The sequence below is a fragment of the Aethalodelphis obliquidens genome, unplaced genomic scaffold (assembly GCF_003676395.1).
Source record: "Aethalodelphis obliquidens isolate GAN/ISIS:26980383/991018 unplaced genomic scaffold, ASM367639v1 scaffold65, whole genome shotgun sequence".
NCBI classification, from domain to species: domain Eukaryota; kingdom Metazoa; phylum Chordata; class Mammalia; order Artiodactyla; family Delphinidae; genus Aethalodelphis; species Aethalodelphis obliquidens.
Window position 1 is genome coordinate 7633609 of NW_020838009.1, and position 16922 is coordinate 7650530.

Sequence of the window (16922 nt, forward strand, 5' to 3'; positions counted from 1 at the left end):
CAAATAAAAAACTGACAACCTATATTAGTTCCAAATATGCTTTTATTGAACAATTTACTAGTATTTGAAATCCAAAAGTCTGAGAATCAGATTCCTTACCTTCTTCTTCAACATTGGCCCATTCTGCTTTCTCCCCTGTCTATTGTCTTTTAGGCATAAAAGCTGCTTTTCATTTCCTGCTCCAGCACCTTTACATATGCTGGCCTCACTATCTGGATTTCATGTCCCATAACCCTCCACCTTTCATATAATTGACTTCCTCTCAGCAGTTGGGTCTCAGCATAGACCCTCGGCACAAAGGACTTCCCTGGATAGGTATTATCTACCCCCTTGACACAAATTTTAATTACACATAATTTGATTACATACTTGTTTATTGTTTGTCCCCCTAGATTATAAGAACCATGAGGACAGGCTCTGTGTTAGTTTAACTCACAGTTGTTAAACTCCTTACCCACACCAAGGCATAAAAAGCATCCTGGAGCTGCAGACTTAGATAGCATAAGGATTTCTGAAGATTTCTTTGAGAAATCTATGCTATGATCCTACCCCCTCACCCTGCTCCAACAGAAAGAGAAGGGATGAGGGCTTCAATCTGCGAACCCCCAATTGAGAGGAAGAAATTTTAGGGGCACCAGCTGACACGTGCCTCTTGCAGTTGGTTGGTGTCTAACTCACACCTGAGAAATTTAAGGGCTGAGAGCTCAGCTGCAGTGGCCTGTGTAAGCAGAGCAGGTGTTGCTGCATTGGCTCCTAGAACTGGAGAGTTTGTTTAGCAAAGTTCACAGGAGGGTTCCCAGTGAACCAGATGTGGGCCGCATGCAAGAGAGCCAGCATGGGGTTGTCTTAGGAACGAACATACCAAGACAGCCGCTGAGGGGGTGAGTAGACATAAACAGGAAGAAGCTGGGAGTATGCCTAGGTGTCCAAGATTAGGAAAAAGCAATGTTACCAAGTCAGAGGATTGCGAATACCACAACTCAAGCGAATTGCAGGCAAGGATCCCAAGGGACTGGGGGGGAAGGAGGAGACACTCTCTCAGAAAAATCCATCAAAGTGCTCACGATAGATGAAGCTGGCTTTAAACACCTACTAAACCAGAGAACGTCAACACCTGGTCACTAAAATCAAGGCAGAACTCCCCTCCTCCTTCTCCTCTCCTCTTGCCCAAATCTCCTTTTCTGAGTAAGTACAGAGAAGGTAGAAGGGGCTGAGCAGTAGCCCTTCCTACCCCAGAGGCTTTCCAGTAGCAGCCGACCCCGGTTAGGAAACAGAAGACACAAATGCACACCCACACTGAGATAGATCACTTGGCAAAGTCATATTCTAGGCAAAATCAAAGTAACTTTTTAAATTAATAAAATAACAGACATGGAAGCATTTTGGTTGTATGACAAGATAAAAGTGGCCATTCATGGTCCTTAATATTGATATATTCCTCTAAATCTTTTTAACAGATACAAGTACATACCACCTTTTTAAAAATTTTGCCTTTATCTCTTTTGCCAGTGGATAAGTAGAATTTATGGAATTTTTGTTGTTTAAGTGATGCTTAATGCTGAATAAGGACCATTTATACCGGTGATTCAAACAGAACCTTGACTGAGCTCAAAATTTTGAGCTTAAGTAGTCTCATCCCTTCTATTACTCCTGATAATTGCCTTGCCATTTATCACAGGATATGGATTTTTATATTTTGAGGGCAGGGCATGAGGGATGAATGTCAAGGAATCATAAAATGCTCTAATATGAGGGGTTTGGCTTTTATATTTAGTTGGTGACTGGGGAGGTATATACCATAAAGAAAAGACAAACACAAATAAACCCCACTCTTTTCCCACCTGAACCCTACCATTCTTTGCAAACTATTCAGATCCCTCAGATTTGGACTGGGATGCCAAAATCTCACCTTCCCATGCCAGTCTCCATGCTGGAAACCTCTCCCTCAAATGACTGACCAGCGGTGGGTAAGAACTTGCTCCCTACCTAGGAAGACCCTCCCTGACCCTTGCCCACAGGAACAAAGGCCCCCTATTACAAACCTCACCAGGATAAATACATCCCGGTACAATGTAACATCCATACGGTATGACACACTTAGAGGGCCTTTATTTCCTCACCAAGGTAACACAGAAGAAGCAGCTATACCACTCTGTCATTGCGAGACTAATCCCTGGACTCAGTTCTGCAACCATTTACTTAGGGTTCCAAGCTCTGAGTCAGAACTTGCCCTAAAATAATGACACCAACACTAACTCCAGAAGCCTTCCCATGCTTTCCTGGAGTGGACTCAGAGACCTCCTTCTCAAAGGCCATGTCTACAGTCTCACATCTGCCCTGCTCTGTGCTGTCTCAAGGAAAAAGGAGAATGTACGTGGTCACTCTTTAATATGCCATAACACAGCGACCCTGATGGAATCCAGAGCATTTCTGCTCTATACCTTACACATTCAGGGAACGGCCATTCCCTCTTTCACTGGACAACATCCCCAAACTGAAGCTGGCTGCCATGATCTTGGAGTCTTCTTTTGTCCAGAACCAGCACATCTGGTTCCATCCACTTGGGGTTCTGTCTTACCTGAGAGCTCAGGTAAAAATCCTTGGCTGGGACTGACACTACCCCGTGAAGAATTACCTCAAATTGTCTCAAGAGCAATGATAGGGCTTCCCTTGTGGCACAGTGGTTAAGAATCTGCCTGCCAATGCAGGGGACACGGGTTCGAGCCCTGGTCTGGGAAGATCCCACATGCCGCGGAGCGGCTGGGCCCGTGAGCCATGGCTGCTGGGGCTGCACGTCCGGAGCCTGTGCTCCGCAACGGGAGAGGCCACAACAGTGAGAGGCCCGCGTACCGCAAAAAAAAAAAAAAAGAGCAATGATAACTGTGGGTTTCTTACAATGTACGTTTATCTTTTAAGAAGCTGATCTTACATTTTAACAAGTGTTGCTTAACATAAACGTTTCTAAGCTGGGAGCACAGACCTTGCATTACCTTCTTAATCAATGGGTTGCTCAGAGAAAGTGAACCGAAAGTGATTAAAATGGCAACAACTCAAGGGTGGAACACAGAAGACTTGACCTCTTACCCCAGGTCTCAACAACTTTGGGCCAGTGACTTATCATGCCGGCCTCCCCTCCCTTAAAGCCCAAAGTGTGGAGTGCCCCAGCTGCTGCAAGCTGGGAGTCTCATGTGGAGGGGTGTGGCCACACTCATCAAAATGTAGCGATTACTATTTAAATATGGTAACTTGGTAACTTACACCACCATCATGGTACCTTCCAAAGCCAAGAAGCCCAGTTGTCTTCCCAACCTCACCCATCCAAAGGTGCTGACACCCCACAGAGAAGAACAGGAAAAGCCACCACTTACCTGCCCGTCAAACATCTCCGCAGAGAATAGGACGCTCCTCCCCCACAAGTCCGGGAGCAGTCACTCCAGTCACCCCAAGCATCCCAGTTGCTATCTTTGTCTTCATCCGAACGAGTGTTTCTTGAAGTCTGTAAAGTGAAAAAATGCAATAAATTATACACAAAATGCTAGAAATATCCCAAAAGCTTTCCCAGCTTTTCCAGAGTCTTACTCTAAGCTGTTCACAAAGACTAAAGTTGCCTACAAATGCATTGTTTTGGAATGGCTACATTAAAACACACACACACACACACACACAAGATAGTTTTATATGGAAACTCATGACACATGAGTACCTTTCCATCTCATGAAGGTTTTATCTAGATGGCTTCCAAGCTCAGTTTTAAATTTGAAATTTTATCATTCCAAAATTTAAATAAATCGGCTAAATATAAATAATATTTATTCCTATTATTTTGTTTTTATAACTTACATAGCAGGGTCCCAGCTTGTACCTAAGAAATTCTCTCCATTGTCTGTCATATAGACTGGTGCTTACTCTAAAGAAACCATTTTGCAGGAGGATTTGTGGAACCTCCTGAGAGAGGCTTCACCCCAAGAAAACAAAGTAGATAAAGCTTCAGGGTCCAAGAAAATAAAGAAAGTTCAACTATGAATGCCGTTTGTATTAATCTGTCTTCTGAACTTGCCACCATTGACTTATATCAAGATACTCTAAAGAAAAGAGAACAGGGGTAGTTAAAAAATTTTAAATATATAGATAGATTTAGATATGAAAAGAAATGATGTACAAAACATTACAAAGAGGCCTAAAGGAGACTCGAATAAATGGAGAAACACGTAGTCCTAAACAGCTGGACTCAATACTGTAAAATGTTAATTCTCTCCAAATTAATCTATAAATTTATGATAACTCCAATCAAAATCCCAAAGGGGATTTTTTTAGACCCTAACAAAATGATTCTTTAGAACTTCAGTTCATCTGGTGGAGTAAATGTCTACAAGAGCCAAGAAAAAACTGTACAAGAAGGAAAATTAGAGGGAAATTGCCTCAATTCAAACAGTATAGAATTGGCATAGCAATAAGCATTCAGATCTATTAAGGTAAGAAAGAGAAGAGTCCAGAAACAGACCCAAGTATAAGGACATCACACAGAACCACAAGTCGGTGTGATGAGTGGTTTAAAAGAAAATAATAGATAACTTCTTCACAGAAGACACCAAAATGAATTCAGATATATTCCAGAAATTAATATTTTGAATGCTGAACCCATAAAATACTAAAAAAAAGCTATAGATTAAAAGTCATACAGGCTTGATGTAGCAAAGAGTGTCCTAGATGTGTCAACAAAGGTAGAAAACCCCAAAGCAAAAGACTGAGAGATTGAATTACATTAAAATAAAAACACACATAGCATTTTCTCCCTCTTCACCTATAGATAAAGGAGTAAGTATATGAACATCCACACGAATGCTGTAGTCAAAGTACAAGTATGTGGGCTGGAAGAAAACCCACTAAATTGCCTCTAAGGATGGAGGGAGCACGACTCGGCGTGCACCCTGTTGGGGAAGGACACAAGAGGAACGCCAACAGAACGTTTTATTCCCCTCCCAGCCCTCCCCCAACAGATCTGAAGCAACTGTGACAAAAAGTTCAACTCGATGAAGCCAGGTGGTGCTATAATAGATGTTAGTTTTATCTGAACTTTTATGGATTTTGAAATTTCTTTTAAAACATACTTTGAGGGGGCTTCCCTGGTGGCGCAGTGGTTAAGAATCCGCCTGCCAGTGCAGGGGACACGGGTTCGAGCCCTGGTCCGGGAAGATCCCACGTGCCGCGGAGCAACTAAGCCCGTGCGCCACACCTACTGAGGCTGCGCTCTAGAGCCTGAGAGCCACAACTACTGAACCCGCGTGCCACAATTACTGAAGCCCAGGTGCCTAGAGCCCGCGCTCCATAACAAATAGAAGTTACCGCAATGAGAAGCCTGTGCACCGCAACAAAGAGTAGCCCGCTCACCGCAACTAGAGAAAGCCCGCGCACAGCAACGAAGACCCAACGCAGCCAAAAAAAACCTTTGAGGGTAAAAGGCAATCTTTAGAGAAGAATGTAAGCCTATATCATATTTAATACAGGTAAATGTGTACATGCCTAGGGAAATGAGTAAGAGGTTAATTAAAATGTTAGCAGTGGCTACTTCCAGGTGCTAGGAAATTTAAAATTCTTTTGTTCTTTTGTCTCTGAATTTTAAGTTCTTTTTTTTTAAGCCAACACTTTAATATTTTAATTGAAAACAAGCAAGGAAACAAACAAAACCACATCCTGTTGACATACAGAAAAGCTCAAGTCAGACAGGACTTAACAGGTGAGTTCTAAGTTGGAAACCAGGAGAGTTTATGAAGGAAACCCTGACATACTAATAAACCGAAGCATGGGACTCAACTAGATATTGCACAGATTTCCTTAAGCCCTTAGGCCAAGTTACCTCATCCAACCAAAAAAAAAAAAAAATTAAATTAAGAGAGGGATCGTAGAAAGGACCTTCAAATGTGAAATGAATAAATAATGACTGGAAGCAAGGAGGAGATTTTCCAATAATTTTCATCCATATCTCACCGGTCAGTGGGTTTCCTGGCTTCTTACCAAGCTACCTATTTATAGCACAGTAAGCAGCCCTACTAGAGGCAATATTTCAGCAACAGTCAAGTGAAAGGAAAGAATACCTGGCAACTGATCAAGTCTGTCATCGGGAATAAGGGCCAATTAAACCCATACTATTTACTGTTCTAATTAGACCACTGTTCAGTTCGATTTTCTACACTAAACGTCACCAAACAGAACTGTGTCCTGTCTACAATGTAATATAAAATAAAGTTTGAATTCATAAAAAATACAATAAGCAGTTTAATACACTCATCTGGGCTTTTAGGGTGGTGAGTCCAAATCATTTCGGTAAATGTTTAAAATACACACAGCTGAAATTGATTTTTCATTTTGTCACTCGATATACTGATAGGTTGAATGTGAAAAGTTGAAAACCATCATCATATATAGTTTAAAATGAAAGTTGAGAGTTCTTTGCAATATTGTTTTAATTTGTTTTTATTCCCACTATCCCATCTGTTCAGTTTATAGTTAGAGTCAGGTTTCTTTCCATAACTTCTCCACCTTTACTTACAAGAAAAAAAAAAAGAATCTTTATTCTAAAATAACTAAAATAGGCAAGTTATAAATGCAGACATTTGGTTTCTTTGGTTAAATCAGTAAGATATTTTTCCCCTAAGAAAACAGAGAGAAACTGACATCTCAAGAGGGTTCCTTGAGTTTTTCTCCTCTCCTTGGCCATGAAGATGGTCAGATTTTGCTTTGAAACCCCACTGCTATTTCCTACCAGCCAGTCCTCCTGCCCTTCTCATCATTCTTCGTTTTCCAAAGAGTAGCAATAATATCCCCGATTTCAACCCAGTTCTCATCTCTCCCCTTTGATGCCAGCAGCATGATGATAACACAAACGTTCAGAAAAAAAAAAAAAAATCTCATTGGAGCTGAGCAAAGAGTCCCCAGGGTCATTTCTGAACATTTATATTTGTGTATTCTTCTTTATAGCCACACAGAACCTGCTTCCCTGGAACTTACATCCTCTAGAGCAGTGGACAGTGAATCTCCATCCTCCTCTACAGAGGAAACCTTTTCAAGCTTTCTCAGACAATCTGGTACCTTCAATTGTCCCAGCTCTCTCACGAATATCTCCTCTCTCTGCGCACTCTGCAGTCTGCACATTTTTTATTTTAAAATGTAGCATCCAGGACATAACAGTGTATCTGAGAATAATACAGACTACATAGTGTCCCTATTACCCAGGTTTCTTTTGATGAAATCTAAGTGTCCATCTCTCCTTCTTCCCTCCTCTTCTCTTCCTCCCTTCTTCCTTCCTTCCTCCCTTCTTTCCTTCCTTCCTACCTTCCTTCCTTCCTCCCTTCCTTCCTTCCTTCCTCCCTTCCTTCCTTCCTCCCTTCCTTCCTCCCTTCCTACCTTTCTAGTCACACCATTTATTGGATTTCATGATGGAGGCAGTATCACATAATGGTTAAAAGTTGTGTGACTCTGGATAAGTTTCTTAACCTTTCTAAAACTCATCTATAAAATGGAGATGACACTTTTACTCCAACAGGATTTAAATAAAATGCCATGTATAGAATGAATCACACAGCATCTCAGTAAATGTAATAAGTAAATGTCTCAATAAGCATAAGGTATCCTTCTTCAAAATAATGTCTTTTTCCAAACAATGACAGGAGAGCCAGCTCTCTTGCATTTTTACTTAGGCAAGGCTTAACAGTATTCACTACTGAATTTCCTCTTGTTGGTTTTGGCCCAGAATACCAGCCTGCTGAGATCTGTTTGCACCCTGATCCTGTCACCCCATCTACAAGCCACTTTGCTCAGCTCTGCAGCTCCCATGCTCCACCCAAGTCCCTGATAAACATGCTGGACACAGCTCCCTAATCTTACAGAATTCCATGTGCACATTTCTGCTTTTTGAAAATAGTAAGTGGACCCTCATGCCAAGTAAGCAGCCAACTAATCAGACTTGGAATCGGTGAACACAGTTTAATGTTACAATAAAAATATGAAATAAGAACCAATCGCCATCACCAAGTGTTAGGAGGCAGAAAGAGTGGTGGCGTGGGAAGAAACCAGCCGTTAGGAGGAACTGGATCGGGGACCATGGGGTGGGGTCTATATTCTTGGGCTGGTGGTGAGTCTCCTGAGAGAAGAGGTATTGTATTTAGCAGCCCCACTTTGGCCAGCCCCAGCTCTGAAATCTAGTGACAATAAAATATGGTTGACTGATATCAGCCCCATGTTTGACCGGATGGTCACCCTGCAGAGGCAACTTCTATGTGTGTAAGTTGGGTAGCACTCATTCCCAATTCCTTCTTTACAGACATCCTCATGATCTGTCGTAAGTAATTATTTAAACTCCAAGTTATTAATATTTTATAAGGTAAGTTGTTATCTGAACCCTATCTCTAGACTTCTTCCCCCAAGTCTGAGTCAACCAACATCGTATCACTCAGTGACCCTGTTCTGGGCCAGACTCTGAAGTGGGCATGGAGAAAGAATGGAAGAATCTGGCCCTGCACAAAGCGGCGACCATGTATGTACAGAGTGAGCAGCCCTTGCCAATACTTTTCCTACATTCTTTCTAACCTTCTCAACAAACCCTTGAGGTGGATATTACCAATCCCCATTTTATAGCTGAACAACTGTAGCTTCCAGAACGACGTGTCCGAGGTGTGGGGGAGCCCAGGCAGAACCCCTTCCTGTCTGACCCAGACAAGGCCTGCCTTTTGCTCGTGGATGCTCCTCCCCTGCCCTTGTGGACCAGAAATCCAGTCAAGGGCAGCAGCCAACCTATCATCACTCGTAGCTAGCATTTCACATCTTGGATCGAACACAGCTGCTGCTGTGATTCACTTGACCACAACATTCTTTTGATATCTCAATGAAGTCGTTTTACTTTTTTTCCCCTCTCTATATTGCAAGCAGAGCTACACTTCTGTTTTTCAAAACATATTTGATTTTATCTAAGTTATTCCACGAGGAATACGCGTTCTTGACCGACGTTCACAGACCGGGACGCGTTTGTTAATTTTCTCACACAAACGTATACCAAGGGCTTGCAAAGTTCAAGGCTCGGGGAAGATGAGCATGGATCAGGCCCTCAAGACAATGAGTAGCACGTGAGAGAGGCTGAAGGGTTGGGCAGAATCAGCCCTCAGTCACTGAGAGCAACAGACACAAGGACCCAGAGCAAGGAGATGACAGAAGTAATTTCTACCTCGGTTAGGAATGCCGGGGCACATACTTTCCAGGGAACACACTAATTCTGCTGGAAGCACCTGGCAGAGCCTCACAGGTCCCCATCAGCTTCTCTCATGTAATGGGATTGCAAGTGCATTCTTAGTTTTGATTCTTCTTTATTTTCTAATTATAATGGAATTACAACACTTTCCTATTTTCTTCCTTTTGCTCATCTATATTTCCCAGTTTTATACGATGAACATGTATACTTTATGCAATAAAACACCCAATAAAAGTTCTTTTTATAAGGGGTGGGAGGAACACTAAAGAGGAACCTTATGAAAATATATCCAAAGAGGCAAAATGCACTTTGTGCTGTTTGGTTAAAACTATCAGGCTTAAAGATCTCTTAGAAAGTCATATTTTCCTAAGTAAAGTTCTAGCTAGGGAGTATATTTTGGATGAAAAATTCAGAAAAGATATTGTTTACTCATTATATAATAGGACTGGTAGAAGCCAAAAATATTGTAGGAATAAGTGTGCTCACATTCTCATAAAGACTCGAGGACTTCTTGCCTTCTTGGATCCCCATGCATAAATCAAATTATAAAATATTTCCCTGACAGGTCTTAAATCTGTGACTTATAATGAACAGCACAGCTCTACCAGTCTTGCAAAAACGTTAGCAATTAAACACAGGTTTCACGTATAAGGTCACTTATCGGAAATGCTATATTAACAGGTCCATATTAAAAACAACTCAAAATAAAATAGGTTCCACTGGGATGTTACTTCCCAGACATCAAATAAAGGTTTATTCCAGCATTACTACAAAGGTTATTTAAGGAAATGACAAACGACCCAGATTTTAACAGTAAATACATTCTTTCAGGTCAATACTACCTCAAGATCTTTAACAACAAATTTTTAAAAATATGAAATAGGTAAATGCATAAAATGTCACTGAAGCTGTCACAGAGACTCAACAACTCAGTTCAACCAGAATACCTAAAACACTAACATAGCTAAAGCTACACGCTAGGCATACACCTCTGTCTTCTTGGTCCATTCTATCCTCTAATGGAAGGTACATATATCCACACATCATTACCCTGATGGTCAATGACCACTTGCTAGCATCTGGTCTACCCTTTCCTAGCCAATGTGTTACCTATTATTTTACCACCTTCTTAAAGCCCTTCACTGATTCCTCAGGACACGTGTTCTGTACGTCCAGGCTCTCCATGACCTGCTCTGTCTCATCCTCCTGCAGCTCAAGCTCACACTGCATCCCATATTCCAAGCACACAATATTTCTCATTATTCCCCAAACACAAACACGTTTGCTAAGTCCTGCTTCCTTTGGCAAACCCCAAAACAACACCAAGACCCTCCTCTTAGAGCAGCTCTATTTGCAGGTGACCAGTGAGTGAAGATACAGAACTAACTAACAAGCCCTGCTTCCCTGAGGCTGAGGTCAGTATGGTCCAGGATTGCTTCTGAGAAAGCATCCTGCTCCCTGGATTTTTCCTGCCAGCCCCACTATACAGGAGGCTGGCCCCAGTTCTGGGATTCCTCGCCTCCTTGAGTCTCCCCCGCTAGTTAGCCAGGCATAGACTGACCTGGTTTTATGTACTACTGGTTAGGTACTCCAGTCACCCTGGCTCTCAGATTGCTGGATTAGAGATTGATTCCACCTATTGTTCTAGTAAAAGAAAAAAATACCTCCCACAAATGTTATGAAGAGGTTCCAAATCATGGCAATCAAGGCTTCTCCACATCAAGATGAAGGAACACCAACTAAACACTCTAGACTTCTGAGAGTGAGACAGGCCTTCTGCATACAGCAATCCAGTCCGTTATATTAGGTCAGAGAACTAGGTCCCAGGGGGAAAGAGGGCAGATTCAGATGGGGATAATTTGAGAAGCATTTTAAAAACACACTTTGTTGTACAGCAGAAATACAACATTGTAAATCAACTGTACCTCAATTTTTAAAAAACCCACACACACTCTTTACTAAGATGAGAACACTGTACAGGGAAACCACAGGGCTGGTGCAACACACCGGGTCTGGTACCAGGCAGGCCCTGTGAATCAGACAATTCACATTATCTGCCTGGGCCTTGTCTGCAAGATGCGGTGAGGGCAGGCAGAGGCTGTAGGTAAAGGGCTGGTTGACAGAAGCTAAGGCCTTTGGTCAAGAATTACAGCCCACAGCAGCCTCACCAAGTGGGAGCTGGGGAAACAATTACACTTCTCTCCTCCCTCTCTCCAATCCCCTGCAGTGCTCACCATTGGCCAAACCCGACCAGGAGCCCGAGGGCAAGGGAGACCACTGATGCAGTCCGTCCAGGTCAGCCCCCCCGGGTGAGGCCAGCACAGGGTGGGGAGCAGTGGAGAGCGGATCTGGAGAACAAAGGGAAGTTTTCCAACGCAGCAATTTATTGACTTCCTGGAATATTTTTGAGCAGAGGAGTGACTTCAGCAAACTGTATTTTGGAAAAATTACCCTGGCAGGAGTGTGGGGAAAGATTGAGGGAGGAGAGTGCACAGCTGGAAGGCCACTGTATAGGACAGGCAAGAAACAAGAGCCCAGGCTAGACACTGCCAGTGTCTGGAAGAGGAGGACATAGACTTGAGGGGTTTTGTTGTTGTTTATTTGTTCAATTTTTTTATTGAGACATAATTGACACGTTAACATTACATTAGTTTCAGGTGTACAACGTAATGATTCGTTATTTGCACACGTTGAGAAATGATCACCGTAAGTCTAGTTAACATCCATCACCATATATAGTTACAATTTTTTTTTTCTTGTGAGGAAAACTTTTAGACCTACTCTTTCAGACATGAAGTCTTAAGGAGCTAGAACCCACAGGACCTGGGTGCTGACCAGATGCAGGGAGAAAGGAGGCACTAGGATGACTCTTGGGCTTCCCGATTAAGTGATTTGTGGGAGATGTTCATCTCAGCCTCACAACCATCCTCAGCGCTACCCTTGAGGTGAGATGCTCAGAGCCCTTGGGTACAGAATGCGAGCAGTGCCTAGATTACAGCTAAGATAAAGGAAGCATACTGGTGGTCCCAGGAGGAATCTGGCCTGTGGGTCCGATCCATCTAACTATAATTGTATGGTTTACCAAAGAAAGGGAATTATTTGTTAATGTTTAAAGATATGGAGATTGCACATAAAAATCTCGATTTCTGACTTCTCGGGAAAAGGAAAGAGGAAATCAATATAGGCGCCACATCCCAACATGGTAATAACTCAGACGAAGGGTGGCCACACAGTTTTGAAGGGGCACATGCCCTCCAATTTGTACAGTCTCCATCCAGCCACTATGAGGATTCACAGTACCTGCCTGACCCCTGGGGGTCCAACTGGGAGCTTGCTGGTGATGAATGACTGTTGGTTTGAAGGTAAGCAAGAGACATGTGTATTTGTACTGATGTCAGATTCTTCAGTCTCGCTACAGAACATCATGTTCTAGAGAGTAAGAAACATACACACAAATAACAAAAATAAAGCAAAACAGGATGCTTTGTTGTCTTCACCGGACACTGAGTTCAGCCATGTGCACAGAGAAGCAGCGTTTAAGAAGTTATTCTATGATGCTCAGTGTCTAAACGCTACTCCCTTTGCACCCCGGGGCTTTGTCTCTGGGGTATTTTAGATATAAAATATTAGTGTATTTAAGAAGCTCAAATAAAAATGCCCGAAGCATAGACAAATCATATTCTAGAACACGCCTGTGCTATCACTAACACACAGATCATCGCTGTCCGCAGGGAGCCCATCCCAGGAACTACACAGACCACCTCTGTACAGCACCCTCCCACAATCCTGTATTAAGGATGAGAACATCTAGGTTACTTTATTTCCATTAGTGCAATGTTCCTGGCTACTAGACAAGTTAGAAAACAACCATAGCCTCCGACTGTAGCGAGAGGCATAAATAAAAGTGACCTAATACAATTGGGTTTAGTTTAGTTTTGTTTTGACTGTATTTTTTTTGTTAAAAAGAAATTCCTAAATACAAAGCTACTTTACATGAAGACAGACTTAATAGGATATTATCGATGATACTTTGGTAAGTCATCATGAAGCATGTACGGCACAACATCAGGTAAGACTGAATAGAAAGGAGAAGCAGATGTAGCCAAATATAAAAGTCTGATGGAGAGTAATGGTAGGCTGGGTAATATGGACCAACCATCGCACTAAGAACAACTAGAAAAGCAAAAATATCCTCCATAAATGAAATGAAGACATTTTCAGACAAACAAAAATAGAGAGAATTCACCATAGGTAGACCAGTCCTAAAGGAAATACTAAAAGGTGTTTTTAGGGTTAAAGGAAGCTTGGAGATACGGAAAGAAATTAAGAGCAGAAAATGAAATGGTAAAGAAGAATGTGGGTAATTCTAAATAAAGAGCAACTATATAAAACAGCATTTATCGTGGCTTGTGGAGTTTAAAATATTTATATGGCATTAATATATGACAACAATGGCATATGAATCAGAAGAGTGATAAATGACATTAAAGTACCCTAAGATCCTGTATCACCTAAAAAGAGACTGAAAGGACCAATTAATACTTGACTTTGATAAGTCAAGAATACATGTTTTGCTAAAAATAGAATTATCATATGATCCAGCAATCCCACTCCTGAGCATATATCCAGACAAAATTACAATTCAAAAAGATACACGCACCCCTATGTTCATAGCAGCACTCTTCACAATAGCCAAAACATGGAAACAATCTAAATGTCCATCGACAGATGAATGGATAAAGAAGATGTGGTACTCACGGCTAGCAGGGAGGGAGTCCGGGGAAAAGTCTGGACCTGCCGAAGAGGCAAGAGACATTTTCTTCCCTCTTTGTTTCCTGGTGCGTGAGGAGAGGGGATTAAGAGCGCTGCTTAAAGGAGCTCCAGAGACACGCGTGAGCCGCGGCTAAAAGCGCGGACCCCAGAGACGTGCAGGAGACGCTAAGGCTGCTGCTGCCGCCACCAAGAAGCCTGTGTGCGAGCACAGGTCACTATCCACAACCCCCTTCTGGGGAGCCGGTGCTACCCGCCACTGCCAGGGTCCCGGAATCCAGGAACAACTTCCTCGGGAGAACGCACAGCGCGCCTCAGGCCGGTGCAACGTCACACCGGCCTCTGCCGCCGCAGGCCCGCCCCTCACGCACTCCGTGCCCCTCCCTCCCCCGGGCCTGAGTGAGCCAGAGGCCCTGAATCAGCGGCTCCTTTAACCCCCTCCTGTCTGAGCAAAGAACAGGCGCACTCCTGCGACATACACGCAGAGATGGGGCCAAATCCAAAACTGAGCCCCTGGGAGCTGTGAGAACAAAGAAGAGAAAGGGAAATCTCTCCCAGCAGCCTCAGGAGCAGCGGATTAAAGCTCCACAATCAACTTGATGTACCCTGCATCTGTGGAATACATGAATAGACAGCAGATCATCCCAAATTGAGGAGGTGGACTTTGAGAGCAAGATTTATGATTTTTTCCCCTTTTCCTCTTTTTCTTAGTGTGTATGTGTATGCGTCTGTGTGAGATTTTGTCTGTATAGCTTTGCTCCACCATTTGTCCTAGGGTTCTATCCATCCGTTTTTTGTTTTTGTTTTCCTTATTTTTTATTTTAATAACTTTATATTTTATCTTTATGTTACTTTATCTTCTTTCTTTCTTTTTTCCTTCCTTCCCTCCTTCCTTCCTTCCTCCCTCCCTCCTTTCTTTCTTTCTTTCTTTCTACTTCTACTAATTCTTTCTTTCTACTTTTTCTCCCTTTTATTCTGAGCCGTGTGGATGAAAGGCTCTTGGTGCTGCAGCCAGGAGTCAGTGCTGTGCCTCTGAGGTGGGAGAGCCAACTTCAGGACACTGGTCCACAAGAGACCTCCCAGCTCCACATAATATCAAACAGCGAAAATCTCCCAGAGAACTCCATCTTAACACCAGCACACAGCTTCACTCAACGACCAGCAAGCTACAGTGCTGGACATTCTATGCCAAACAACTAGCAAGACAGGAACACAACCCCACCCATTAGCACAGAGGCTGCCTAAAATCATAATAAGTCCACAGACACCCCAAAACACACCACCAGACGTGGACCTGCCCACCAGAAAAGACAAGATCCAGCCTCATCCACCAGAACACAGGCACTAGTCCCCTCCACCAGGAAGCCTACACAACCCACTGAACCAACCTTAGCCACTGGGGACAGACACCAAAAACAACGGGAACTACGAACCAGCAGCCTGCAAAAAGGAGACCCCAAACACAGTAAGATAAGCAAAATGAGAAGACAGAAAAACATACAGCAGATGAAGGAGCAAGATAAAAACCCACCAGACCTGCCAAATGAAGACGAAATAGGCAGTCTACCTGAAAAAGAATTCAGAATAATGATAGTAAAGATGATCCAAAATCTTGGAAATAGAATAGACAAAATGCAAGAAACATTTAACAAGGACCTAGAAGAACTAAAGATGAAAAGATGAAGCAAACAACGATGAACAACACAATAAATGAAATTTAAAAAACTCTAGATGGGATCGATAGCAGAATAACTGAGGCAGAAGAACGGATAAGTGACCTGGAAGATAAAATAGTGGAAATAACTACTGCAGAGCAGAATAAAGAAAAAAGAATGAAAAGAACTGAGGACAGTCTCAGAGAACTCTGGGACAACATTAAACACACCAACATCCAAATTATAGGGGTTGCAGAAGAAGAAGAGAAAAAGAAAGGGACTGAGAAAATATTTGAAGAGATTATAGTTGAAAAGTTCCCTAATATGGGAAAGGAAATAGTTAATCAAGTCCAGGAAGCAGAGAGAGTCCCATAAAGGATAAATCCAAGGAGAAATAAGCCAAGACACATATTAATCAAATTCTCAAAAATTAAATACAAAGAAAACATATTAAAAGCAGCAAGGGAAAAACAACAAATAACACACAAGGGAATCCCCATAAGGTTAACAGATGATCTTTCAGCAGAAACTCTGCAAGCCAGAAGGGACTGGCAGGACATATGTAAAGTGATGAAGGAGAAAAACCTGCAACCAAGATTACTCTACCTGGGAAGGATCTCATTCAGATTTGATGGAGAAATTAAAACCTTTACAAAGAAGCAAAAGCTGAGAGAGTTCAGCACCACTAAACCAGCTTTACAACAAATGCTAAAGGAACTTCTCTAGACAAGAAACATAAGACAAGGGAAAGAGCTACAATAACAAACCCAAAACAATTAAGAAAATGGGAATAGGAACATACATATCGATAATTACCTTAAATGTAAATGGACTAAATGCTCCCACCAAAAGACACAGATTGGCTGAATGGATACCAAAACAAGACCCATATATATGCTGTCTACAAGAGACCCACTTCAGACCTAGAGACACATACAGACTGAAAGTAAGGGGATGAAGAAAGATATTCCATGCAAAAGGAAACCAAAAGAAAGCTGGAGTCGCAATTCTCATATCAAACAAAATAGATTTTAAAATAAAGACTATTAGAAGAGACAAAGAAGGACACTACATAATGATCAAGGGATCGATCCAAGAAGAAGATATAACAATTGTAAATATTTATGCACCCAACATAGGAGCACCTCAATACATAAGGCAAATGCTAACAGCCATAAAAGTGGAAATCCACAGTAACACAGTCATAGTAGGGGACTTTAACACCCCACTTTCACCAATGGACAGATCATCCAAAATGA

General features: G+C 42.3%; 1 protein-coding gene across 1 annotated transcript in view; it reads right to left on the reverse strand.

Annotated features, from left to right (window-relative positions):
• Positions 1 to 16922, reverse strand: part of ADAMTSL3 (ADAMTS like 3) — a 371178-nt gene that overhangs the window by 250820 nt on the left and 103436 nt on the right. Inside the window, 1 exon segment of the mRNA XM_027089194.1 lies at positions 3369 to 3496. Within this exon segment, the coding sequence (XP_026944995.1) occupies positions 3369 to 3496 (128 nt within the window).